Genomic DNA, 24582 nt, shown 5'->3' with positions numbered 1-24582 from the left:
ATGAGGCCACCATTGCTCTCATTTTCTTGTGACAGAGCGCCACTGCCTCTTTCCCCCAGAGCCTAATTTCCCTGGACCTCCATCCCCCACCCAATCCCTAGACCTGCATTTCCTGGCCAGGGATCTGTCCTTTCATCCAGGCCCCTCCTTCCCTGCCTGGCCAGGGGTGGAGTCTCCAGACGCCAGGCAGACCTGCAGGTGCAGAGCTGGGTGAGGGGGGTGCTCAGCAGCTGGTGTTCCAGGCGGCCCCCTCCCCCCTTGCCTGTCTTGCTCCCAGCCAGAGCCTGCTTCCTGTCATCTCTGTCAGCACCCTGGACGGGGGAGGGAGCAGGAAGAGGAGTGTGGGCAGAAGTGGGACTGGGAAACTGCTGATTGGAAATGGAACTCGGGAGAAAGATGAGAGGAGGAGGGCCAAGAACACAACCAGGACGGGAGGACAAACAGAGGGCACAGATGAGAAGGGTGTGAGAACAACAGGGGAAATTTCAAGGCCAGAGAAACTGCAGACCACCCTCCCCACTGCACACACAGTGTAAACAAGAGCTAGAGAGAGACCTGAGACAGTGGCAGAGACCACCTGAGAAAACCCAGAGAAGAGGGACAGAGACCACCAGACATGTACACTTCAGAGATGGAAGGATTTGAAGACGGAGGGTCACAGGTCAGGTAGCCGGAGGTGGAAGGCACAGTGTGTGTAGAAGAAGGGGGAGGTGTCCGTGGAAACAGCCTCCACCCCACATTGGTAAGGGGAAATTGCCCCCAACAGAGGAGAAAGAGGTGGCTTCTCCGTGGCTGCAAATGGGACAGCCAAGGATGGAGGTGGGAGTGACACCCCTATCTTGGGAGACCAGTATCTCCCCATTAAGAAGCAGAAGGTGAAGAGGGGCAAGGCTCAGGCCATGAGTGGACACTGGGGCTGATCTGACTCCATCTTTCCCCCTTTCTCTCTTGGCCACAGCTGGACAGACAACCGTGGCAGCTGCCCTGCCTCCACTGTCCACCTGCTGATTCTGGCCCAGCCTTGGAGCTTCTGGCTGTGGAGGCTGCCCAGGGTCTACAAGAGAGTGGGGATACCTGGGCATGGAGGTATGGAGGGTGGTTCATACCCAGGTGCTAATCCCCATCCAGCCAAGGCAGAACCAGAGGCTCACTGACCTTCTTGGAGATTAGTCCCCATGGCGACAGCAGGCAACTCGCCCCCTCACGCTGGCTAGGCCTGAGGGGAGGAGGGAGGCTGGGTGGGAAGGGGAGGGAAACTTCCTGAGGCATCACAGGATCTCAGAAGTCAGGCTGGGAGGCCCATCCAGGATCAGCAGTTAGCTTAGTTTACAGGTACAAAACCGAGGCCCTAAAGGGGGAGTGACCTGCTCAAGACCACATACAGAGTCAGAAAAAGTGCAGGGACCAGAAGTCTCCAGTTTCACTCCCAAGCATTCTTTCCAGGAGACCAGAGGCCTAAACAAAAACAAAGGATTGGGCTACTCCCCTCTGACCCTCCCAATCCTCCAAACTGAGGTCCTGAGCAGAGTGGCTGGAGTGGGGTGAGGTGGGAAAGGCCCTCATCCTGAGGGCTGGGCTGGCTTCCAGGAGCAAGTGTGGCAAGGGAGAGCAGCTCCCAGTCGTGCTTGCTGCGTGGACTCTTCCCTCCACCCACCCCAGCCCCAGGGCGCGGGGAGAACCAGGCAGCAAAGCCGGTCATAACCACAACGGCAACAGTAACAGCTAACGTTTATTGGGTGCATACAGCAGGCTGTGTTTTACATGTAGTTAAATCTTCACAACAGTTTTTAAGACTATTATTCCCATTTTACAGAGGGAAAAGCTGAGAAACAGTGCAAGTGCCTATAAGCAGAGGAGCTTGGATTTGAACCCGGGCAGCGACGTGACTCCAGAGCCCACTCTTCGGTGTCTGTATGATGGTGGGTGGGTGGCTGAGCCGATCTCCAGGTGGCCATGGAGTGGGACATGTGCATGTGAAAGTGCATACTGCTGTGTGACTCCGAACCAGCACAGTGCCTGGAACATAGTACATCCTATTAAATACTTGAGAAACAAGTGAACAGTGTCTGCCCATCATTGAGTGTGACTTTGAGGTGTCTATTAAATCCTAGGACACTGTTCACCTGTAAGGCATGTGGGACCCATCCATGTGCCTGTACTGTGTGAATGTGTACATGCGTGTGCTCTCCCTGTTGCCCTGTGCCAGCCCTGTAGCTTTGTGTCTGGGTGAGTGGGTGGTGGTGAAAGCCTCCTCCCATCTCTGGATGCTGGCCAGCTCTCCATCCCTACTGAGGGCTCTGTTCATAGCGGATGAGAGAATAGGTCTGTGTGGGTGGAGCTCCCGCCCCCTCAAGACCCACCTCTTTGGGGCCCAGCTGTTGGACCCTGCCAGAGCTGAGCTGGTCTCTCACTTGTTATCTCTGTCTCCCAGGAGACCAGACCTCACAGCCCCAGGGAAAGTGCTCATCTGCCTGTTCCTGGCTCCAGACCTGGGGTGGGGGCAGGAAGTGGAGGAGCAGGGCTGCAAAGGAGGGGGTGGTGATGGTACCGAGGTGCAGGAGGGCACCATTCACAGAATTTGCATATTCAGTCACCAAAGCCCTGGCTGATTTCCCAGTGAAATGAGGGGGAAAGGGTGGGAACAGGCTGACTTGATAGGACAAGGGCCACCAGGCACCTCTTAGCTACCCAACAGTCCTGAGAAATCGGGCCTTTCACAGGATGGGGCTCTATTTGAGGGAGACATCACTGCGCTGGGGATTTTCAGGGTCTTTAACTGGGATGGGGACCTTTAACTGGGGTGAGAGCCCAGGGTTGGGTTTAAGGGTTTCTTTGTTGGATCTACATGTCCCCATAGGGAATGAGGGTATGATCAGGATCTACAGGACACAGAACTGGGTCTGAGGGTTTCTCTGTGAGATCTTAGGGTACCCTTATGAGATAGGTGTTCGGGTAGAATCATCAGAGGGGAAGTGGTCCTCAGGATTTTTCTGCGGAACCAAAGGTCCCTACCATCACCACCCCCTCCTTTGCAGCCCTGCTCCTCCACTTCCTGCCCCCACCCCAGGTCTGGAAGAACTGAATGGGGTGGGATGGGATTCTCTAAAGGTGATGTGATCCCTATGAGATACTGAGGTCTCTTGGAGGTGTAAATCTGGAGATACCGTTTGTTTGTTTGTTTGTTTGTTTGTTTGTTTGTTTTGTCTACCTAACTCTCCCTCTCCACACCTAAAGGCCAAGGCTGTGGATGTGGAGGAGGTAGGGTGAGGGTGCTGAGCTGGCAAACAAAGCCACCTGTGCATCCATCCTTCAGGAAGCTCTGAGCGAAACTGATCTGGGAAAACAAACAGGACCAGCTGCTGGGGGGTGGGAGGGGGCTAAGAAGAGGTTGGGTGAAGGGAGGCTGGGGGACTGAAGCTGGACCAACCTGGCGGACAGAGGAAGCTGGGAGGGGGTCTATAGTACAGGAAAGGGACTGAAGCCCAGAGTCCCATTCTGGCACACTAGGAGGAGCCCCCTGACAGCCCCTGTCTTGCTCCTTCCCCTCAGTGGTTCATTCTTTCCTTTCTTCTGTGACTTTGAGGCCTAGACCAGGGAGGGGGAGGGTGTGGGGAGACCCTGAGAGAAGTCTAGAGGTCTTCTGGGCAACTGGCTATTAGCTGTGTTTGGTTGGTGTGCAGACAGCTAGAAGGAAAAGCCGCAGACTGTAGGGTGGGGGCAGTGGTACCTATGTACTATTTTCCTGATGGAGCTGAGAGGTGCAAGGGAGGGGAGAGGCTGGCTAGTGCCACACAGCTTCCTGAGGCAAGCCAAGATCAGAATTTAGGGTTCCAGTAGGAACAGTGGCCCTGCTCACACTCAGGGTCTCCACCCCAAATCCCAGTGGACTCCTAATTCTAATTCTAATCTCAGCTCTACTACCCCCACCACTTCCCCCAAGCCTTTGAACACACACACACACACACACACACACACACACACACACACTCTCCTTCGGAATACAGTCATCTGACCAACACCTGGACTGGAAACAGTCCTCCCAGGTGGAGCCCCAACCCCAGGGGCCTGCCCAGACCCTGGGCCCCAGCTCCTGTAAACACAGCGTCCAGTCTGACAGACACCCCACAGCCTCGGATCTGACACTCGGTACCCGAGTCACGGACCAGCGAAGACGCACATCCTGACGCACTCGCCACCCGCGTCCGCAGCCCCTCCCAACCTCAGCCTCACATCGCGGCCTCTTCCACCCGCCCTGCGGCCTCAGCTTTCCTCTCAGAGCGGCCCTCCCGCGCCCCCTGGTGGCCGAATCCAGAATTGTCCGGTAGAGAGCGAGGAGGAAGGCAGAAAAGAGAAAAAGGAGGAACTGGGTTCCTCACTTCCCATCACTGCCATAGTCTCAACTTGGGAAACCAAGGCCAAAGGCCAGGTCACAGAGCCTAGGATTGGCTCTTGCCTCCTTTGATAGTTTGTACTTCCCCTCTATGGTTTTGGGGAAATTATGGCCTGTTCGTGTCTCTCCAACCTACTGTAGAGTAGTCAGGGGACTGGGCATGGTTCAGACCCATTTCTAATCAAACCTGGCTGTGTTTGTCTCTGCTGTGACTTAAATCCTCCTAATTTGGACTTTACTCCCTTGTTCTAGGATACTCACCTTTACACACATTGTGATCCTCAAAAGCAATTTCTCACCTGTGAAAAAAGAGACCCAAAGGAAACTTTGACTGCTCTCAGCACCTGTTCTTGGCACCCCAGAACTTCAGGGTACAAGAGCAATTTCTCACCTGTGAAAAAAGAGACCCAAAGGAAACTTTGACTGCTCTCAGCACCTGTTCTTGGCACCCCAGAACTTCGGGGTACTCGTGCACTCTTACTGCAGAATTTCCTCCACACCCCTTCCCCCATGGACATTTGACCTAACCTGACCACCTTGTTCACTCATTCAAGTTTTACTGCACGCCTACTGTGTCCAGCACGGTGCTAAGATCTGAGCATAACAAAACTGACACAGCCCACTTAAATAGAGCTTACATTCGGTATAGCAAGGAGACAACTCAGCACACCCACAAACAAAAGATAAAAAAGACAAATTTACAGAGTGATAAATGCTGTAAAATGCCCTGGCCCATGTGGCTAAGTGGTTAGTGTTGGCCCAAGGACCAAAGGGTCTCGGGTTTGATTCCTGGTCAAGGGCATGTATCTGGATTGCAGGTTCCATTCCCCCACCCTGGTTGGGGCACTTGCCAGAGGCAACCAATCGATGCCCCCCCCCCTAAAAATCAATGGAAAAAATATCCTCGGGTAAGGATTAAAAAAGAAGAGGAAAAGAAAACAGAGTGATGTGATGAACAGTAAATGTCAGGAACAGGATTACCCAGGGGGTAACAGAGGAGCCAGCCATGCCAAGATCTGACTAAGACACTCCAGGTAAAGGAAACAGCAAATGCAAGGGCTCAGAGGTGGGGTTGAATCTGGCACTGGGAGAAGGATAGTAGGCCAGCAAGGCTAGACTTGGGGGTGGGGAGGAGGGCTGCATCTGGTCTGTGATCCCTTTTAGCCACAGGAGACTGGATGACAAGAGCAGTGGCTTTGGAGTCAAAGGGTCTAAATTCGAATCTTACCCTGAAGCTAACTAGTTCTAATTTGGACAAGACCCTGCATCTCCTGGAGCCTCAGTCTCCACATCTGTCTACCCAAACCTACTTCATTGGACTGTCGTTGAGTCTGTGAGGAAAACAGTCAGCTCATGGGAACAAAAAAATACTAGCTCCCTTCTCACTCATCCCTCCACCTCTGCTGAACTACTTCTTTCTTTAAGGAAAAACTCACAATTTTGTCAGAAGCCTTTGTGTCTCTGAGAGCTGTGTGGATAGAAATCTGGCTGCAGGTTGTGAGGAAATGTTTTCCCTGGAGCCTCCCTCCGGACCCCATGCCTTTCATCTCCTTTTCCCTCCCCTTCTCCCCTCTCTTCCCCACCACACGTGGCATGGGGATTTGGGGCAAAGGCCTAGGACCTACAGTCAAAACAGAAGCCCAGGCGCACACCTCAGCTGGGCTACTCCTCAGCTGGGACACCTCCACCACGTTTCCGCAGGACCTGTCTGAGCCTGCGCCTCTGTGAAGTGCAGAGCAGGACAGTGCGGACCTCACGGGTTCGGTACCAGCACGGAAAAGCTCCGAGCGGAGCGCCTGGCCGGAACCGGGCGCTCAGTAATCAGCTGCTAGCTCTCAGGTGGACGTCGGGACCCGAGCCGCAGGCCCGGGAGCTCCGTCTGGAGGCTGGCAGCATCACGGTTCTGGCCGCGCTAAAGTCGAAACGTTCTTCCCAACTACTCCGGTGTCTTTCCTCGGTGCTTTGCAAATCCGCGCCCTCCTTTGGGCGGTTCAAGTTTCCAGCGCTCACCGCCGCTTTGCGCCCCTCTCCCGCCACAGCTCAAGAAAACCCTGGAACCGCCGGTCTGGGAACTCAAGTTTGGGAGGAAAGGGGCTGCGAGGGACGATGAACTGATACTTTAGGGACCGAAGGGTATGAAGAAAGTCGCGTGTGGGGAGCCTGTCTACCTCTGCCCTAGCATCGCCCCAAACAGAAGCCTCGATCTAGGGCTAACGGAGAAGTGGAGTTTAGACTTTGGGAAGAACTTCCTCGCCTCGAGCCCCGAACGCGCGCTGTCAGCGGGGCCACTGGGTAGCCTCTCTCCCTGACGGTGTCCCAGGGAGGGTGCGTTCTGCTGAAAGGGTCGGGTGCGCTTGCCTGGCTCTGGCCCCCAAAAAGAAACAGCGGTGTCAGCCTTGGCTGCCGCGGGCGTGGGACGTGTACCTCAGCACTTTCTATTGTAATCCCCGAGGGCAGGGGCCAGATCAGCGGCTGCGGGAACGGCCTCGGCTCCCAGGGGACACTAGAGCTGACCGCAGCCTGCCCGCTGACTCAGCTCTCCCCACCCTGGCGGGAGAGGGTGCAGGGAGGGGGCGAGGCCGGTATAAAGCAGCGCACGCACGCCCCGCGCGCAACTTCCCCGTCTTCGTCAGTACTGCGCTCACCCACCCGGCGAATACTCGGTGCTGGGGTCTTTTCAGGGCGGTGGAGGGCGAGATGAGGGGGAGCCACTAGCAACCCCGGGCCAATCCCAGGGTCCTTCACCCCCGACCCGGGTGGGGCGGGTCTAAATCTGGCCGGAGGGCGTTGTGGAAACGCTGAGCACTCGGTCCCGTTCTTTTTGCCGCAGTGGCATGAGCAGCGCCCCCGCCCCGGGCTCGGCGCCCGCCGGCCTCACGCTTTGGGACGAGGAGGACTTCCAGGGCCGCCGCTGCCGGCTGCTGAGTGACTGCGCGAACGTCTGCGAGCGCGGAGGCCTGCGCAAGGTGCGCTCCGTCAAGGTGGAAAATGGCGCGTGAGTGATCGCCCCGGTGCGGCTGGGCTGGGTTTGGAGGCTCTGTGCTCCCCTAACCCAAGCTCGAAGCCTGGGTCCTCATCTCTCAGCCCTCCGTTCCCAGTTAGTAAGCCCTGTCTGATAGACACCCACCAACACAGGAAACCCTTGGCCTCCCCAAAATGCCCACTCGCCCCAAGACAAATCATAAGAATGTGAGCTAAAAGGATAAAGGCGAAAAGCAACCCTTTGCTAAAGGGGCAGAGGAGTTGTGGGGCCAACTTGAATCCTGAGGGGTTCCCAGTGTAATGTCCTCTTCAAAGTTTCTTTCTGTGCAAAGTTAGATGGCTCTGTGCTTCTTTTTTTTTTTCCTTAACATTTTTTATTGATATTAGAGGGGAGGGGGAGAGGGAGAGAGATAGAAACATCGATGAGAAAGAACATTGATTGGCCGCCTCCTGCATGGCCCCCACAGGGGATCTAGTCCACAACCTGGACATGTACCCTGACCGGGGAATCCAACCATCCAACCGGGGACTTCCGAGTTCCGAGTGCATGTGTGGACGCTCAACCTCTGAGCCACTTCTGCCAGTTGGCTCTGCATTTCTTTTAACAAAAGCCAATCTCTTCCGCTGGACCCACCTTGGTCTCCTGGAGCCTGGGGCCCTCAGGAGAGCTGATTGTTGTTATCACAGGTTGCTACCTGGCAGATTGAGATGGGGTGGAGTTCCTACACCTACCTTTGCAGTCATCTAAATTCTTGATGTAGAAGCACTTAGTCAAGTGATGTTTGTAAACTGGAAAATTCCATCCACCATAGGGGCACTGAGCTGGAAGCCTCGACCCCTCACACCCTAGATAGCAGCCTGTGTAGGGTCTTTCACTCTAGAGGGGCTGGTTTGCGATGCAGTGTGTTAGAGCAAAGGCCTGAGATTAGAGGAAAAGATTGGTTTCTCAGTCTTTTCAATCACAGCAAGCAAGGAGGAGAGGGAGGACATAGTGCCGCTGGGGCAGATGCTTTCCAGCTTCCCTTATCTTTCCCCAGTTGGGTGGCCTACGAGTACCCTGATTTCCAGGGACAGCAATTCATTCTGGAGAAGGGTGACTATCCTCGCTGGAACGCCTGGAGCGGCAGTGGCGGCCACCACAGCGACCAGCTGCTCTCCTTCCGGCCAGTGCTCTGCGGGGTGAGCACAGCCCTTCCCCTCTTCTTCTGCCTCCTAGCTCCTAGTTCTGGACCCTGGTCCCACAATGGAGCCTCCGAAAGGCCATCTACTCACTGTGTGGGGGCGTGTAAACACAACTCTTAGATGGGTGGAAATGACATTACTTCCCAGAACCAGAGGGCTTTCCGTTAAGCCCGGCGCCGGAGGTCAGCACCACGGACAGCGCTGAGATCATGCCAGTCTTGCGCACGCATGGGGTTTCTTACACCAAGTTGTGGGCAAGAAGGAGCGAATGCCTCTGTTATCACACAGCCCTGTGAGGTCGGGTGGCTGCTTATTAGCCTCATACACTGGTGGGGAAATGAGGCTCAGAGGGGCGAAGTGACTTGCCCTAAGTCACTAAGGTCAACATGAAGATGAGACTAGAATTCAATTCAGGAATCAAGGCTTAGAAGGGTGAGTGTGTGTGTCTGTGTGTGTGCGCGCCTTGTGGAAAAAGGACAATAAATCAAATATACTAAAGGGGAGGATCTCACTCCCCATTTGTGCTGACTTAGGTACCATACTAGTGAAGCCTGGGGCTGAGAGGTGGAGGGCAGAGACCAGGTGCTGACTCAGCCAAGCTTCTCCATTCCAGGAGGCCAAGGAGCTCTTCAGGAGGGAAGGACCTGGAACTGTGGAAGCCTAGACCCAACCAATACTGATGCCCTGGCCTTCTGTTCTGATTCTGCCATCCAACACCCTTAGCTGGGCCTTCCCCTGTGAAAGGCTGGCCAGGGTTCTGGGCAGAGGATTGGGTAGTCAATGAGACCCTTGGGGAAACTGTCTTGGTTAATACACCAAATTTCTCTCAAGACCTCTGATTTTTCCTCATGAAAAACAGGTCAATGTCACATGATGCTTTCTAGCCCTGACCCCGAAGGGTGTCTGGGACAGCCCCTCCAGTCTCACCACCTCAACCCAAAGGCATAAAAGGGATCAGACTGGGGACCTCTGAGCACCCCAGTTTCAGACTGCTAGGAAGCTAATGGAGTAAATGACAGGAGTGTTTGTGGAGCCTACGTGTCTGCACAACTTGTGTTGAGTAGTGGAGCTGGGGGAGTGGGGCTGAGAATGTTTCCATTAACACATTTCAGGAGGGCTGATCCCTACTTTTACTGCTTCAGAACCACAGTGACAGCTGTGTGACACTATTTGAGGGGGACAACTTCCAGGGCTGCAAGTTTGAACTCAGTGATGACTATCCATCCCTGCCCTCCATGGGTTGGGCCAGCAAGGATGTGGGCTCCATCAAAGTCAGCTCTGGAGCGTAAGTTCTGGGACTGGAACAGGGGAGATGAGGAGAACAGGGAGGCGGTGGGACCAGGGAGGAGAGTGAGGCAAGGGAAGGAAAGTGGTGATAGTCTGGGAGGGAGGGGCAGGCAATAAGAGAGGAGGAGTCAGGGCAACAATATAAGGGCAGTGGAAGGGATTAAAAGCTTGGATGAGGAGGCAGTGGAGGGCAGGAATAGGATACAAGGTAGGAAGGCGATAGGAAGATGTAGAGCAGTGAGCAGGGCTGGGAGACATCTATGTAGGAACAACTGAAATAATGCTTCCGGAGCTGGGGCTGGGAACTGTGAAAGGAGGACTACCACTGATGGAGGACATTGATGAGGGTGAGGGCAGAGCCTACTTACCACCCTTTGGCCCTCACTGGTCTAGGTGGGTGGCCTACCAGTACCCAGGCTACCGGGGTTACCAGTACGTACTGGAGCGGGACCGGCATGGCGGAGAGTTCCGTACCTACAGTGAATTCGGCACACAGGCCCACACCGGGCAGCTGCAGTCCATTAGAAGGGTCCAGCAGTAAGTCCTATGACCCCACACCTCCCCTGATGACCCTCAATAAAGTCTCCTAAACCTGCCTGTCCCTCTTGCTTCTTTTTAGTGTCTTATTTGTGATTTCCATCCTCATCTTTCTGAGGGTCCTTCCCTGCCAACCAGACCCTCCCTTCAGGCTCCAGGACCCTTGATTATGGAGTATAAACTGGCTTAGGATGTGTGTGGCTAGACTCATGGGGCTGAGAAGAAACTGCTGCTAAGAACCCTGGGCATCCTATTAACTACAACCAGTCCCACACCACTCCGTGGTAAAGGCCCATCAGCTTGGGACAGGGGTACTGCAGCCAAATGGCACCTTTACATTCCTCTGATTGGGGTGCACACAACCCCACAGCAGGGCTTAAAGCTGAATGTCAGCCAGCACACACCCCTTGAGCTCAGCACCATCTTGCCGGGCAGGACCTCCTTAAATCTATGCAGGAGCTGTTGGGTTCTTCTCTAACTCCTAGGGCACTTCTAAGTCTTTATTGTCACCCTAGCTTTCTCTTCGGCTAGGGAAGCGGCATCCCTTTCCCAGCCTTATAGACTCTTTGCCTTATGGAAGAATAAGGTCTTGAGAGGAGAAACTCAGTGATGACTACCCATGGGAGGTCCCACTGTTTATCAGGCCTTTCTAAGTGGACTACTTCCTCTCTCTGAGCAGAGCCTCCAGAACCTTTGAATAATGATGACCCCTCACAAGGTCTGAGCTCCAGCATTTACAAAGCGTTTTCACACCCCTCTTCTCTACTACTCCAAACAACCCCCCCCTTCTTCCTCTTCCTCCCCACTCTTCAGAGAACTGGTGAGCTGGAGAGACAACTCCTAAGCCACTGACTGCAGTAAGCCAGGGCAGGTAGCAGAAGCCCACAGACGTGGTGGGACTGAGTATGGCAGCAGCCACCAGAGGTCCTGTTGTCAATGTGATTTCTTCCCAGAGTCCTCTTTTGCCCAGTTAATAATACCCTCAGTCCCACACAGGCAGGGCCTCCAAGGCCTCAGGGACTCCTCTCACCCTGTCCCTCTGGGATGTCTGTGTTTTCAAACCCCTTGTAGACCTATCAATAGGGAGGTGTGGCCCAGATCATCCCCCCAGCCCAGGGAAGGCAGGACAATGTTGGAGAACAGTCAAACTTGGACCAGGCATTCCCCATAGGCCCAGCAGTGCAGAGTCAGGCATCTGCTCCCTTGGAAAGAGCCTTGAACCAGAAGTCAGACCCAATCACACACTACCACTGAGCCTCAATTCCCTCTCTTGTGTCTGTGTCACAGGGATGTTGTGAGGATTCAAAGAGAACCCCCTGAAAATGTTTGTGGTGTTATAGAAAAGCACTGAGACAGTCAACTAGAACCCTCCTTCCCTTCCCCTGTTTCCCCCCATGGATCCCAGGGTTAGGTCCAGAAACCAAGGGACAGAGCTGTAGGTGGGGTCTAGAGTCCATGGTCCATATTGTAGTTGGTTCTCCTAACATATTCCATGCTTCATCCATCTTACCAATGAAGAAACTGGACCTCTTTTGAGAGGGAGAAGCCTTAATGTGGGCACCCTTTTTGGTGACTTGAACCTCAAATTTGGCTCCTGACCCTAAATTCATGCTAAGTAGAGGCTGACTTGAACTGTGGTTTACAGCCTCAGGCTTCAGCAAAGCTCCAAACCTTTGTGGGCCAAGGGTCCAACTCTGCTCTCATACTGGCAACTAAGGCGTGTGTGTGTGTGTGTGTGTGTGTGTGTGTGTGTGTATGGGGGGGGGGTGCTCACAGAGGCCAGGCTGGGACTGAGTGTTTTCACTTTCCATTCCAGGCAGGCTGATGGTCTGCAGAACCCTGTGGGACTTGCACCCTGCCTGGAACTTGCTCATTGATTGCACTCAACCAAAGGCCAAAGGGGATGGGGAAGGGTAATTTCTTACTGGTGCAGACTCTCAGATACCCCCCCCTCTGGCCCCCCTCCCACCAACCTCCTCCCCTTCCACAAACTTCTCCTGGAGCCCACCTACCCCTCTGATACCTGAGTCCTCAGTGTGGCAGAGACCAGAGCCTGAGATGTTGATCCATCACCAGTTCAGAGCTGGGATGTCTGGATAGACCGCTCACTCTGACAAGCCTCTCCTTTCTGCTGAGAGCATTAAGTGGCTGAACCTTGGTGCCTCCCCACTCTCAGCTCTGACCTCCTGCTTCTTGTTTTCTATCTGGGGAAGTGATAAGAAAACATGAAGAAGAGGGATTGGAACCTCAGCCCCACCCTCAAGGCCCTCCCCTCTTGTGAAGCCCTGAGTTTGGTCCCCAAAGAGCATCCCAGCCTCTCATTTTTGCTCCCACCGGACTCCACATCCACACACTGAAGCCCCCATCTTGTCCCTTTGGGATCCTCTGGGGTCCGGGAATCCCTTAATTCCCCCTAGTCTCTGCCTCCCACACCCCCCCATGGCTCCTCTGGATCTTTACACACTCTGCCAGTAAAGACAATATTCCAGTAGTTACAGCAAGAACCCGCAAAGTTAGACTTTCCAGCTATTCTGTCAGATGCCCCAGGACCACGGATCCTGCAGAAAACCTGCGCACTCTAATCCATGTGCCCTGGAATCCCAGGTCTCCTGACCTCCTGGCTCAAGCAGTGGGAGGAAAAGGCAAGATGCCAATTCCAACAGTAACCACCAGGTACTAAAAGGCTGCAAGAGGGCTCCCAGAGCTTCAGCTTTAGTTGGCACCCCTCCTTGGCAGCCTATCCAGAGTTAGAAAACCCCACAGGTACTCAGAGATTCCAGGCCACCTGGGAACAATGCGAACACACAATCAGCATCTTTGCTACTTTTTTGGAGTGGATTTCAGCCTCTACTTCTCCTGGGTTGGGGGCCTTGTACAGTACACGACCCTGTTTTAGCCCCTCTACTCTTGTAAGAGCAAGGTGCCAATTCCCGACTGATTCACGGATAACCAGTAGTTGTGAGGGTGGATGAGAAGGTTGGGAGAGCAATAGTTGGGGTGGAAGTAGAAGGGGGATCATGAGCTTACTCTATGCCACAAATTAGTGCGGAAGAAGTGAATGAGAAAAAGAGGAGAGAAATAAGGGAGAGAGAGAGAGAGAGAGAGAGAGAGAGAGAGAGAAGGGGGAGATGGGAGCAGGAAAGACTAAATGGAAGAAGGGACCCAGAAAAGGGGGGAGAGGCAACCCATTAGAAGTTGTGGGGGAGACGCCCCAGCTCTGGCCCAGAGGCCTGGGCGCCCTGGAAAGGCAGACGGGGAAGGAGATCGGGTCTCCAGGGAAGGGCAGAGAGTGGAAGAGGAGGAGGAGGGAGCTTCGGGAGAAGAGGGTGCAGAGATAAAGTGAGCCACGGCTGCCCGGCCTGGGAGCGCAGCGACAGGAGAGAGGGAGGGAAGCGGAAATTTAAAAGTGAAGATGAAGATAACGCAGCCTGGAGACGGGAACCCGGGTGGGGGAGGGAGGAGGAAGGGGGAGGAGAGTGGAGCGTGAGGGGGCAGGGAACGGTTGGGAAGCAGAGCCGCGACCCTGAGGGTCCAAGGTGGGGCCGGGTGCTCCGCCCCGTCGATGTTTGCTGAGAGTCAGGGAGGCGGAAAAGAAAAGCGCTCCCGACCCCTGTCAGAGCCCGACGCCCAGGCCCATCCCCCGCGCGTCTCCCGGCTGCGGGGCGCGGGGGGCTGCCGGGTGCGCTTGGCTGCCGCGCGGCGTGTTGGAGACTTTATTGCGATGGGGCGATAAGAGGGGCGGGGGCGGGGTCCCGGGGGCCGAGGCGACAGCGCTTTAATTAAAACGGAAATTGCGGCCCCTGCCCGCGCAGGGGGCCGGAGGGTTCCAAGCTGCCTGGTAGCTGGGAGCAGCGCTCCAGGACCCCCTTTGTCCCCCACCTCACCCGGCCAGCCCCCTCCCGCCAGGCCCTGCTGGACCCGGCGCTGTCTTCATCTCCCAGTTACCCGCGGCCGCTACGGGCGGGGATCAGTACCCCGGAGAGCGAAGCCTGACGCGTCCCCCTCCCCCCCCCACCTCCCACCGCCCAGCCTCTGGCGGCGATGAGACAGAGCGGCGCCTCCCAGCCCCTGCTGATCAACATGTACCTGCCAGGTACCAGGGACCAGCTGGGGGCTGGAGGCTGGAGGCACCGGGACCCGGGGCTGGAAGTCTGGTCTGGGGCATGGGAAAGGGACTATAGGGATCCAAGGGAAGGGGCGCGGTCCAGAGACTCGGATTGCTGGAAGGACTGAGCAGTCTAGGGCATCAGAAGATGTTAAAGGCAGATGGAGAGCTTTGGGGCTTTCGTGTGAGGTCTAGAAGACTCGAAGTGAGCAGATCGGGAGACCGGGAGGCCGAGGGCGCCGGCTCAGGGGCTGAAAGAGTCTGGACCGGGAACAGGGGTCTTCGTTGTAGTGAGGGACCAAGTGCGCGTGCAGTGTTGGGCGGCTGTGGTCCACCGGCACCACCCCTGCACCCTCGTGGCTCCTCACCTTCGTGCTCCGAGCGTTCCCACCGGCCCATCCTTCCAGGCGCCCCCGTCTCCTCTCCGATGGGCTTCGTGCGCTCCCGCTCGGCTGGCGCAGTCCCGGCTCGGCTTTATAAGGCTCCCGCCGGCCCGTTCCGAAAGCGGATTTCCTTTTTCCTGGACGCGTTTCCTGACTTGGGCGTTATGGAGGGGCTCTGCGCGTCGCGCGCCGGGGCCAGGCTCCGAGAGGAGGAGCCCGGTAGCTCGGGCCCCCAGCCTCACGCCGGGAACCAAGGCACCCCTTCTCCAGCCTTGGCCCCAGGGCCCTTTGGGTCAAGCCCACAACCCGCCTGGGTCCGCCTGACTATTTTCTTCTGCTGCCACAGATCCGGTTGGAGACGGTCTCTTCAAGGAAGGGAAGAGCCCGGGGTGGGGGCCGCTGAGTCCTACGGTACAAAAAGGTGAGCTGGCTGGTGGACTGGGTAGGCAGGGCCGAGGACAGTGGACGGGAGCCAGGGCATCCACCCAAGAAGGACAGGCGCTACGGCTACCAGATAGAGGATCGAAGTGGTGTGCACTGCAAGGCTCTAGGAAGCGGAGGGTCTGGGCATAACTGTGGGAAGGATGGGGGTGAGGATGGGGCGAGAGGCATTCACTTGGCCTTGGGCTCCTGCATCTTCCTAGTTTTAGCGCTGGACTTGCAGGCCAGGGCTGAGGGAGGGAATCCTGACCCCACTCACCTTTTTGGGGAGAGGGTTGGGGGCATTTGGTGTCTTTTCCATGCTACCAATAGGAGTGCAAGGCCCCGGCACTGCTGGGCACAGGGACCTGAAGATTTACTTTCTGGCCACTAGCACCACTGGCACTGGGGCCAGCACCTACTTGTCTCACTGACCTGCAGTGGCCAGGTTTCCCCCACCAAGTCCACTGGGTCATTGCAGTCTATTCCTGTGTTTGAAGCCAGCTCTCCTCGGGTGGCTACATTGCCCTCTGCCTTGCTTTGTAGGTGGAGGGGCCTGACTGGCCTTCCAGGTACAGCCTCCCTACAGCCCTGCACCCAGTCGATAACCTAACTCTCACGGTTACAGTAATCATAAAAACAAGGCTGGCAACAGCTTTATTCAAAAGGGAACATGACTCCCATCAGGAATGCATTTCCAGGCCTCTGATGTCGCTCTGCATCTGTACCAGCTGCACATTTTTACCCAAACCTTCCTTTGCTTCTGACCCTAAAACTCAATGCTCCCTACCTGGAGCCAGGCAGTTCCTCACTGGGCTCTTGTGGAGGGACTGGGGTTGAAATTATGGAGGGCAGCATCTGGGTTCTGAGCGAGTCACTGAAAAAGAAAGAGAGGTTCCCCAGGCTCGATTTGAAGTGATAATCAGACTTCAAGGAAAATCCATTTTATTCTAAAAGGGGGAGCGATTGTATCAAGATTTTCCCCTGTTTGTCCAATTGAGGCTCCAAGATAGGGGAGTGGGAGTTCTGGGGCATCTCACTCTCTCATCACACGAATATCCGAATATCCGGGAAAAACCTCCTTGTCACTTCCAACAATCCCAGAATCAAGAGAGGTCAGAAGAGCCTGAAGATGGATCAAAGATGGGAGAAGGCAGGGAGCAAAGTGCTGTGGTTTCAGGGTCTCAGCCCCTCTCCTCAGAGCTGTGCATCTCCCTGGGAAGTATTACTACTTTGCAGGTGGGGAATCCCGCCTGTTCCGAAAAAGGAGGCCGAGCCTATTTAGCGCGGAGCCTATTTAGCACCGGCACAGCGTTCTGGGCACCAGACCACACGGCAGGGGTGGAGAGCCTTTAGAAGCTGCTCCTCCTCTCAGCATAGGGGGCCACTGACCCCATTTGAGTCTGACCCCATGGAAGACAGCCACCACCTCCTCCCCACCTTAGATGACTGTCCAACTGTGTGCCTTTAGGGACTGGGCCTTGTGCAGTGGCCCGGGTGGTCCTGGTGCATGCCTGCCTCTTTTCTCTGGAGCTCTGGATGTGGTCCAGCTGGAATGTGGGTCTAAACACCTTCGAAGGCTACTCCCTGCAATTGTGCAGGCTCTGCCCCAAATTAGGACGTGGGGCCAGGGTGGATGCAGGGGCTGATATCCTGTCCCTACTCACCTCAGAGAGCCCAGTGTCTTGTCGGGACGCTGCCTCCCTGCAAAGGAGGTGATGCTTCTCCCTCTGTTCCCAATTCTCACACAGCCACGCGCCCGCAGGGCTGCGTCCTCCTAGGTGGGCTCCGTGTTTCCATTGTGGAAAAGCGCGGTAGTGGTTAGGACAGCTTTGCTGATCAACCCCTCCCTGGCCAGCCGCTCCAGCTGCGCCCAGCTACACAGCTGGACGAGTCCTTTCCCTCCCGGACACAGGTTTCCTCAGGCTGGGTGGGTCTCCTGTCTCGTTTCACCCCTTTCCCCACCTTCAGCCTCCCCACCCCGCCGGTGGCTGATCATCCCCTTCCCCACAGGCAGTGGGCAGATCCAGCTGTGGCAGTTTCTGCTGGAGCTGCTGGCCGACCGCGCCAACGTCGGCTGCATCGCGTGGGAGGGTGGCCACGGCGAGTTCAAGCTCACGGATCCAGACGAGGTGGCGCGGCGCTGGGGCGAGCGCAAGAGCAAGCCCAACATGAACTACGACAAGCTGAGCCGTGCGCTGCGCTACTACTACGACAAGAACATCATGAGCAAGGTGCACGGCAAGCGCTACGCTTACCGCTTCGACTTCCAGGGCCTGGCGCAGGCCTGCCAACCTCCCCCGACGCACGCCCAGGCCGCCGCCGCAGCGGCCGCCGCCGCCGCCGCCGCCCAGGACGGCGCACTCTATAAGCTGCCGGCCGGCCTTGCCCCGCTGCCCTTCCCCGGCCTCTCCAAACTCAACCTCATGGCCGCCTCCGCCGGCGTCGCGCCCGCCGGCTTCTCCTACTGGCCGGGCCCGGGCCCCGCCGCCACGGCCGCCGCCACCGCTGCGCTCTACCCCAGCCCGGGCTTGCAGCCCCCGCCCGGGCCCTTTGGCGCTGTAGCCGCCGCCTCGCACTTGGGGGGCCATTACCACTAGACCCGCGGCCCGGGTGCCGCGCATCCTCTCCCAGACGCCCAGAGCCTCGCTCAGTCTTATCCACATCCTGGGGAGTTGTCCCGGCGCCTCCCCCACCGTTCCTTTGACCTCAGATGTGACTCCATTCGCTGCACCCAGCCCCCGGGGAAGGGATTTGAACCCGTCTCAATCACCCTTTAACAGTGGATCCCTTCCCCCACCTCCCAACCCTGAAGGGAGGGTGACTGTGTCCCCTCACTTCCTCTAACCTCCATCTTCTTCTAGACCCCAGATCGGGCTTTCCGTGTCTTTTCCTCTCCTCCACCTGTACTTTAGGCCTGGTTCCTGGGAGCCCCTCCATTATGACCCCTCTCTTAGGAATTCCTAATCATTTCTCATGTTTTCTCTTCCCATGGAGCTGCCCCATCCCAGTGTGGTGGAGACCTCTCACAGTCCACCTTCTCCTGGGTACCTCAGTAGGCTTGGTAAGGGACACTGCCCCCGTGACTTACCTAGGTGGCCTCCAGGCCCCTTCCTCCCGCCCCTACTCTCTCGCAGGATGACTGGGTGTGTTTCTATTCCCTTCCAGACCCATTAAAGCTCCCAAGTTCCCTGCTGCCTCCTCTCTCAATTTTTTTTTTTTTTTTGCTGCACCAGAACCTTTTTTCAGGGAGGAAAGAAGTGAGATGCCCAGCTTAGGCCTGAGCAGAAAGGCCTGCCAAAGAAGAGCTGGAGAAAATGAAGGCAAAGAAGCTGGGGTGCTTGCTACTGGAGGGCAGCGAGGAGCCCATGGTGGCCGGCCCAGCCAAGAGGGGGGTGCACTGTTGCAGACCCCCCATCCCCACCCCCCCCACACCCTGTAGTCACCCTGATTTCCACCGGCACCTTCACCCTGCTCTATCCCAGTTTCATCCCAACACGCACGGGCACATCACCTTTTCCCATCTCACCCATCCTTCCACCTGCCCCTCACCTCACGCTAACCTCCATCCTACCTTGCCACATCTTCACACAATCTCAACCTTTCCTCAGTCACTCCCATTTAACCCCCTTCTAACCCTCACTCAGAGTTTCTCTCTCTCTTACCCTTACTCATTAACACCCCCCCCCCCCTTTCTATCGCTCTCTCAAGAGCTACCTCCTTATTTTCAGAGGGAGGAACCACCCTACCTCCTTATTTTCTTCCCCCGCCTTCCCCACCTGCCATTCCCAGCTTCCCTTTGCAGTGGCACCCGCCTTCTCGCGGGTGGCGCGCTCCCTCTGCTGGTTGGAGGAGGGTAAGCCCGGGCCAGGTTTTGCAGCTAAGCCTGGGAAAGCTTTGCACAGGGCGTTTGGAGCCTCAGGTGTCTCTCCCAACGGAGGGCCTGAGGACCCTGACACTTCCAGGCTAACTTGGGCCTTCAGAGAGGAGGGTGAAAAGAGGGAACCCAGCCCTGCATTCCAGGTCCAGCCTCAGGAAGTCCAGGAAGTGGGTCAAGTGGGTCATTCTTCTGGCTGGGTCCTTTCCCTTACCACCTAGAGGCGCTTCTGAATGCTGCCCCCAAGGAGACGTCAGCTCTTATGTTCTCTCTGCGCCTTTTACAAAACCTTTTGGCAGGAAAACTGCCTTGAACCCGTTCCTATAGATAGAAACAACACCGGGGAGGTACCAGAATTGATAGCTTGGGCCTCGAGCTGCACAACTAGGTAATCTTTTTGCTCCTCCTTCCCTTTGGTCCTGGTGTTTCCCAGGGTCACATCCCTTCCTGGACCAAAGGCAGCTGGAGACTGCTTGGGCTCCCACAAGGCAGTTAAGGAGATTTCCTTAGGCCCCGTGGGAAGGAAGGAGAAATGCAGGTGGAAGGCTGGACAGTTCTTGCAGCAAGAGCCTGAATGCCCCTTCCCAAAGAGTGCTGATGAAATCATCCAGGTCCACCGAGGGAAAGAGTCTTGATTTCTTTTCATTTGATTTTTCTGGTTTTCCAAATAACACGTGCTCAGCATAGAAAAGTTGGAAAAGATAAGGCTCCCATTCAATATTAGTTGGATGAAGAGTGTAACGAAGTATGGGAAAATGTCACCTACAGTCCCATTACACAGAGGCTACTATTCATAATTCTTTGTCATAATCTCCTGCCTTTTCTTTATTTTTTCTTTATTTTTTGGTACGTGCTCCTAGTGGGAACCGAACCCAGGACTCTCTGGTCCGCAGGCCGATGCTCCAACTGCTGAGCCAAACTGGCCAGGGCATCTCCTGCCTTTTCTTTATGCCTTTTAGAATGTAATGTATCCTGCTCGAGTCGCCTAACATTTGGTGTCATATATGCCATGCCATTATTGCCCTATAGACCTCATGAGGTGGGAGGGTGAGCTCATATATTCCAGGGAGCAGATGAGCCAGGGGAGGAGTCCTTAGTGACTTGGAGGGAGAGGCAAAGGGCCTCTTTGCAGGGGGCAGGAACTGGGAGGAGAAGGGATGCACTGGGGATACAGAACCAGGTTTCAGAAAGATGAGGGCAGCTAAGAATTATGGGTTGAATGTAACAAGGTAAACTTTCCTGGCAAGGAGTGTAAGGCCCTGCCCTTAGATCTATAACAGAAATGACAGGAGGCTAGGGTGTGAGGCATGGCAAGGATGGGGCTCAGTAGAGGCTGTGTGTAAATTTGTGGTATCTTAGTCAACACATTCAATAGGAGCCTGTAGGGTGAATGTTGAAAAATCATAGTTATCTGAGGATGCATTGATGGAGCTATGGCACATAAGATGAAGGAAATGATTCCCTTGTTCTAATTATTGTGGCCCCAGCATATTTTACATGATGTTAGATGACACTTCGGGAGAAGACCAAATGGAGAACATTACAGAGTAGAGGAACAAGGAAGTGGAGAGGAAGAATGCTGGGGAACCAACAATGGTAGATATGGTCTGGAAAATCAAAGTGCAGAAAGGAATATAGAGCTATCCTCAATTATTCACAGAGCTATCCCGTGGCAGAGAACCGGCATGTATGTAACTAAGGCAGTGTGACTGGGACATGTGGTAGGAAGCTACAGTAAGACATATGTCAACTTAATCTAATGAAGAACCTTCTTCCATGGAACATGTCATATGAGGAGCTCTCTGTCACCAGTGTGCTCAGCAGACCCTTCCTTGGGACAGTGCAAGGGGAGGTGGACTAGGTGACTTCTCCAACCTTGAGACTTTTGAAGTCCTACAAGTGAAGTGAGTCAGTAAAGGAGGGATTTGAGGCATCATTGGGCAGCTGGGGGAGGTATTGTTAGTTTAAGTGGTCTTCTTACCTAGGAAATCACATCCTTAAATCTCACTCTGCCCCTCTGTTCTTTCTTACACACCAAGCCAGTTTAGGAAGCGAAGATACAGTACTGGGAACTGGAGAACCTAAGTTCTGTTCCCATCTTGGTAACTAACTTGCTTTGTGACCTTCAGATAATCGTATCTCTGGGATGCCATTTACTGTGTGGTCTTGGGATGACTCTACTCCACCCAAGCCCTGAAGAAGCCACACTCTTACCACACTCAGCTTCCTGATGTTTCAGACCAGTCCTCATTGACCCTTCACTCCTTGGTCCTTGGTCCTTCAAGGTATTGATCCCATCATTGCTTCCCTCACCCAATCCAGGGTTGAGTACCTCTTGCACTCCTTGATGTTTTGAGACTGTTCTCTATCTATTCATTCATGTCCTTGGTAGAAATATGTCTCCCTCTGCCATATGCTATCACAACAGACTTTATAAAACACTCTAATATCCATTGTTTTATTAATTCGTTATTTTATTAATCCCCTCCAAGGTCAAGGAAGAAGACAGGGCAGAAATTACTCTATCCACTTGGAGGAAAAGTAAACCAAGTCCAATATGTTAAGAGACTTGGCCACAGTCCCAGGGCTTGTTCTAAGACTTGTGTCTTCTGGTTCCTCTCCCAGGCCTTTTTCCAGTGCTCTGAGTGCTTTCTCAATAGTTTTAAGTGGCCTTCGGTAGCCTTGCTTGTAGGATCAACCCTTCCCCAACCCCCAGGATTACACGAACCCACCTCTCCTCCAGCAATGCATGCTCTGTGCAACCAAGCTCCACTTGCCTTCACATGCAGACAGAATCAAAAGCCCAACTAGCACACTGTATGTAGTCCATGTCCACACAGCTTGAGACCTGCACAGTCACAGAACAATGACGCCACCTAGGGCACCGAGGCGTGCAGGACACTTTCAGGTACGTTAGCTCCTGTGACCATAGAGAGACATCAAAACGGCTGCTGTGATGTACTTTTCTCAGGGCCTTAGGCTTCTCTGGCCTTTATCTCTCCTTCAACATTTCTTTAAAATGCACTTAACTTCCACTTGTTTCCCAACATGTTTATAAGTCATATCAAGTAGAGCTGCTAATAACAACGTACGCTACCACTTATTAAACCCGACTCTGTGCCAGGCTCTGTCTATGTTAATGCTTTCCATGTGGCATCTCCTTTACCTGGCCACAACCTTGCCAGGCAGAGGTGTGACCTCCATTTTCAGATGAGGAAACTGAGGCTTAGAGAAATTAAGTGACTGTCCCAGTGTGTCACCCCAGAGCTCAAATCCTCACCATCACACCAGATCCTTTCCTGCTGGGCCTCCTTGGAGTGCTCTTCCTCATGTAAATGTGACCTGCTGTTTGGCTATTGCAGGTGTATTTTGTCTACCTGGCTAATTGTAGCAGAAATAGTTGATTATAATGGATGAAGTGATGGTTTGTTTTATGAGTGTTCTTAGTTAGGGCTCTCAACCGATAAAGAACAAAGCAGAGACTGTTCTGTTGCTCCATTGTCTTCTGCAAGCCTTCACTTCCCTAATTGTGTTCTTACTTGGCATAGATCACTGTACTCTGGGGGTGGGGCTCAGGGTCTGAATGCAGCTTGACTTTGGTGGCAATTCCTGCCTAGTTTGGTCGGTGGGATTTCTCCCCGACTCTCCTCTAATATGGGATGGTTGGTCTCAGGACTAGAGGAAAGTGGCCCAATGTCCCATTGACTGTGACTTTTTCTGACAATTCTCTCCCACTGGATCCTGTTTGCTATTTCCTTCTTTTCTTTTTTTGTAAACAAAAGGCAGCATTGCAAGGGCTCTGGGGCTGGACTTCCTGGGTTCTACTGTTGGCTCATCACTCACTAGCTGCGTGACCTCACATTACTTATTTGTGCCACAATTACCCCATCTGTAAAATGAGTATGATAATAGCAGAACCTACCTCATGGGGTTGAAAGATAAAAGTGCTTTGGTTTTCTATGATTAGATGAACAAAACCCCAAACAAAGCAAGTACCTGCCTCTTCCCCACTAGTCCCAATCAGATGCTACTTCATACCCTGGGAAGGAACTTGAGTGGCTATACCTCTGTTTCCTAGCCAATCCAGACCTTGTCCTGGGCCCACCTGTGAACGTCACCAAAAACCAGCCTCTTCACTCGTTATAAGGCCACAACCCACCACTGTGGCATGGGTCAGTCTCCTATACTCAAGACATCCTCTATTTCTTTATGGAGTAACAAGAGAATGTCCTGAATTTGGAATTATAGGATTTCTGCCAGTTACCAGCTGCATGAGTTTGGAAATATATCTATATCATTCAGGGACTTAGTTTTCTCCTACAAAATGTGGATAATAGTAGCACTTACATTTCATGGTTATTGTGGGGATTAAATTAAAATAATATAAGCAATAAAACTTAACACTTTTCACACTTAATAATGCACAAATAATATCCTAATATTTCTCTCAATGTGGCAGACACCGCTAGCTCTCCCCTTTGAGTTGCATTCTCCTCGTTTCGTAGAGTAGACTTGCCACTGGGAAGTGGTTGTCCATACGGAGTCTAATTTCCTAGCCCTCCTTGTTTTTGCTAATGGAATATGAATGAAACAATAATAAGTGTTGCTCCTAGGCCACAGCATTTAGAAGTGGATGCGCCTTCTTCATACTCTTATTCCCTTTCTGCCACCTAGATTCAGAGGAGGACTAGTTCCTAAGAGACTTCAGGGCTACAACATAGAAGGATTCTGGTCCCCAGGACATCATATGGAAAAAAGTCACCCATCAACATGCATTGGACTATGACATGAAATTTGGAGGCTTTCTTGTTAGAGCAACTAACATTGCAATAACTGACATCCAAATCACATTTAATCTTTACTACAATCTTCTGAAGTAGACATTATGATTTCCCCCATTTTTTTTTTTATTCTTTACTTATTTATTTTTACCCTCACCTGAGGACATTTTTCCTTTGTGTTTAGATAGAATGGGAGGAGAGAGAGGAAGAGCATACGAGAGAGAAACATTGACATGAAAGGGACACATCAATTGGCTGCCACCCGCACGACCCAACCAGGGCCAGGGACAAACTACAACTGAGGTACATGCCCTTAGCAGGAACTGAACCCAGGTCTCTCAGGACTGCAGGCCGACGCTAACAGCTGAGCCAACCCAGCCAGGGTTGATTTCCCCCATTTTATTGGTGAGAAAACTGAGACATGGAGGAGTTAAGTCTATTACACAGTAAAGCCCGGCTGGTGTGGTTCAATGGTTGAGCATTAACCCATGCACCAACCGGACGCTGGTTCGATTCATGGTCAGGGTATATGCCCAGGTTGTGGGCCAAATCCCCAGTAGGGGGCATGCAGGAGGTGGCCAGTTGAAGTTCTCTCTCATCGATGTTTCTATCTCTCTCTCCCTCTCCCTCTAAAATCA

General features: G+C 53.9%; 2 protein-coding genes across 3 annotated transcripts; both read left to right on the top strand.

The window, feature by feature from the left end:
* Positions 1 to 6991: 6991 nt before the first annotated feature.
* On the top strand, positions 6992 to 10440 carry CRYBA2 (crystallin beta A2). Of its 2 annotated transcripts, none has more exons than XM_036255055.1 (5): positions 6992 to 7053; positions 7221 to 7385; positions 8410 to 8551; positions 9697 to 9839; positions 10235 to 10440. In XM_036255055.1, exons 2-5 carry the CDS (start codon positions 7225 to 7227, stop codon positions 10380 to 10382), a joined length of 594 nt encoding a protein of 197 aa, XP_036110948.1. In that variant the 5' UTR covers positions 6992 to 7053; positions 7221 to 7224; the 3' UTR covers positions 10383 to 10440. The 2 variants fall into 2 exon arrangements, with proteins under 2 accessions (XP_036110948.1, XP_036110949.1); XM_036255056.1 differs by having other exon boundaries at positions 7221 to 7356; positions 8441 to 8551; positions 10235 to 10438.
* A 3841-nt stretch (positions 10441 to 14281) lies between these two features.
* On the top strand, positions 14282 to 17886 carry FEV (FEV transcription factor, ETS family member). Its single transcript, XM_036254975.1, has 3 exons — positions 14282 to 14471; positions 15213 to 15287; positions 17300 to 17886. Exons 1-3 carry the CDS (start codon positions 14420 to 14422, stop codon positions 17884 to 17886), a joined length of 714 nt encoding a protein of 237 aa, XP_036110868.1. The 5' UTR covers positions 14282 to 14419.
* The last annotated feature ends 6696 nt before the right edge of the window (positions 17887 to 24582 follow it).

The sequence above is a fragment of the Molossus molossus genome, unplaced genomic scaffold (genome assembly GCF_014108415.1).
Source record: "Molossus molossus isolate mMolMol1 unplaced genomic scaffold, mMolMol1.p scaffold_m16_p_11, whole genome shotgun sequence".
In the NCBI taxonomy this organism is placed as follows: domain Eukaryota; kingdom Metazoa; phylum Chordata; class Mammalia; order Chiroptera; family Molossidae; genus Molossus; species Molossus molossus.
The sequence above is the reverse complement of the archived record's forward strand: the minus strand, read 5'-3'. Positions and strand labels throughout refer to the sequence as shown.

What these genes read in the sequence shown, in the direction of transcription:
- CRYBA2 (XM_036255055.1), top strand. Translation starts at nt 7,225, where the DNA reads ATGAGCAGCGCCCCCGCCCCGGGCTCGGCGCCCGCCGGCCTCACGCTT. An exon ending in GTCAAGGTGGAAAATGGCGC is followed by an intron (nt 7,386 to 8,409) that starts GTGAGTGATCGC and finishes ATCTTTCCCCAG; the next exon opens with TTGGGTGGCCTACGAGTACC. An exon ending in TCCGGCCAGTGCTCTGCGGG is followed by an intron (nt 8,552 to 9,696) that starts GTGAGCACAGCC and finishes TTACTGCTTCAG; the next exon opens with AACCACAGTGACAGCTGTGT.
- FEV (XM_036254975.1), top strand. Translation starts at nt 14,420, where the DNA reads ATGAGACAGAGCGGCGCCTCCCAGCCCCTGCTGATCAACATGTACCTG. An exon ending in GATCAACATGTACCTGCCAG is followed by an intron (nt 14,472 to 15,212) that starts GTACCAGGGACC and finishes CTGCTGCCACAG; the next exon opens with ATCCGGTTGGAGACGGTCTC. An exon ending in GAGTCCTACGGTACAAAAAG is followed by an intron (nt 15,288 to 17,299) that starts GTGAGCTGGCTG and finishes CCTTCCCCACAG; the next exon opens with GCAGTGGGCAGATCCAGCTG.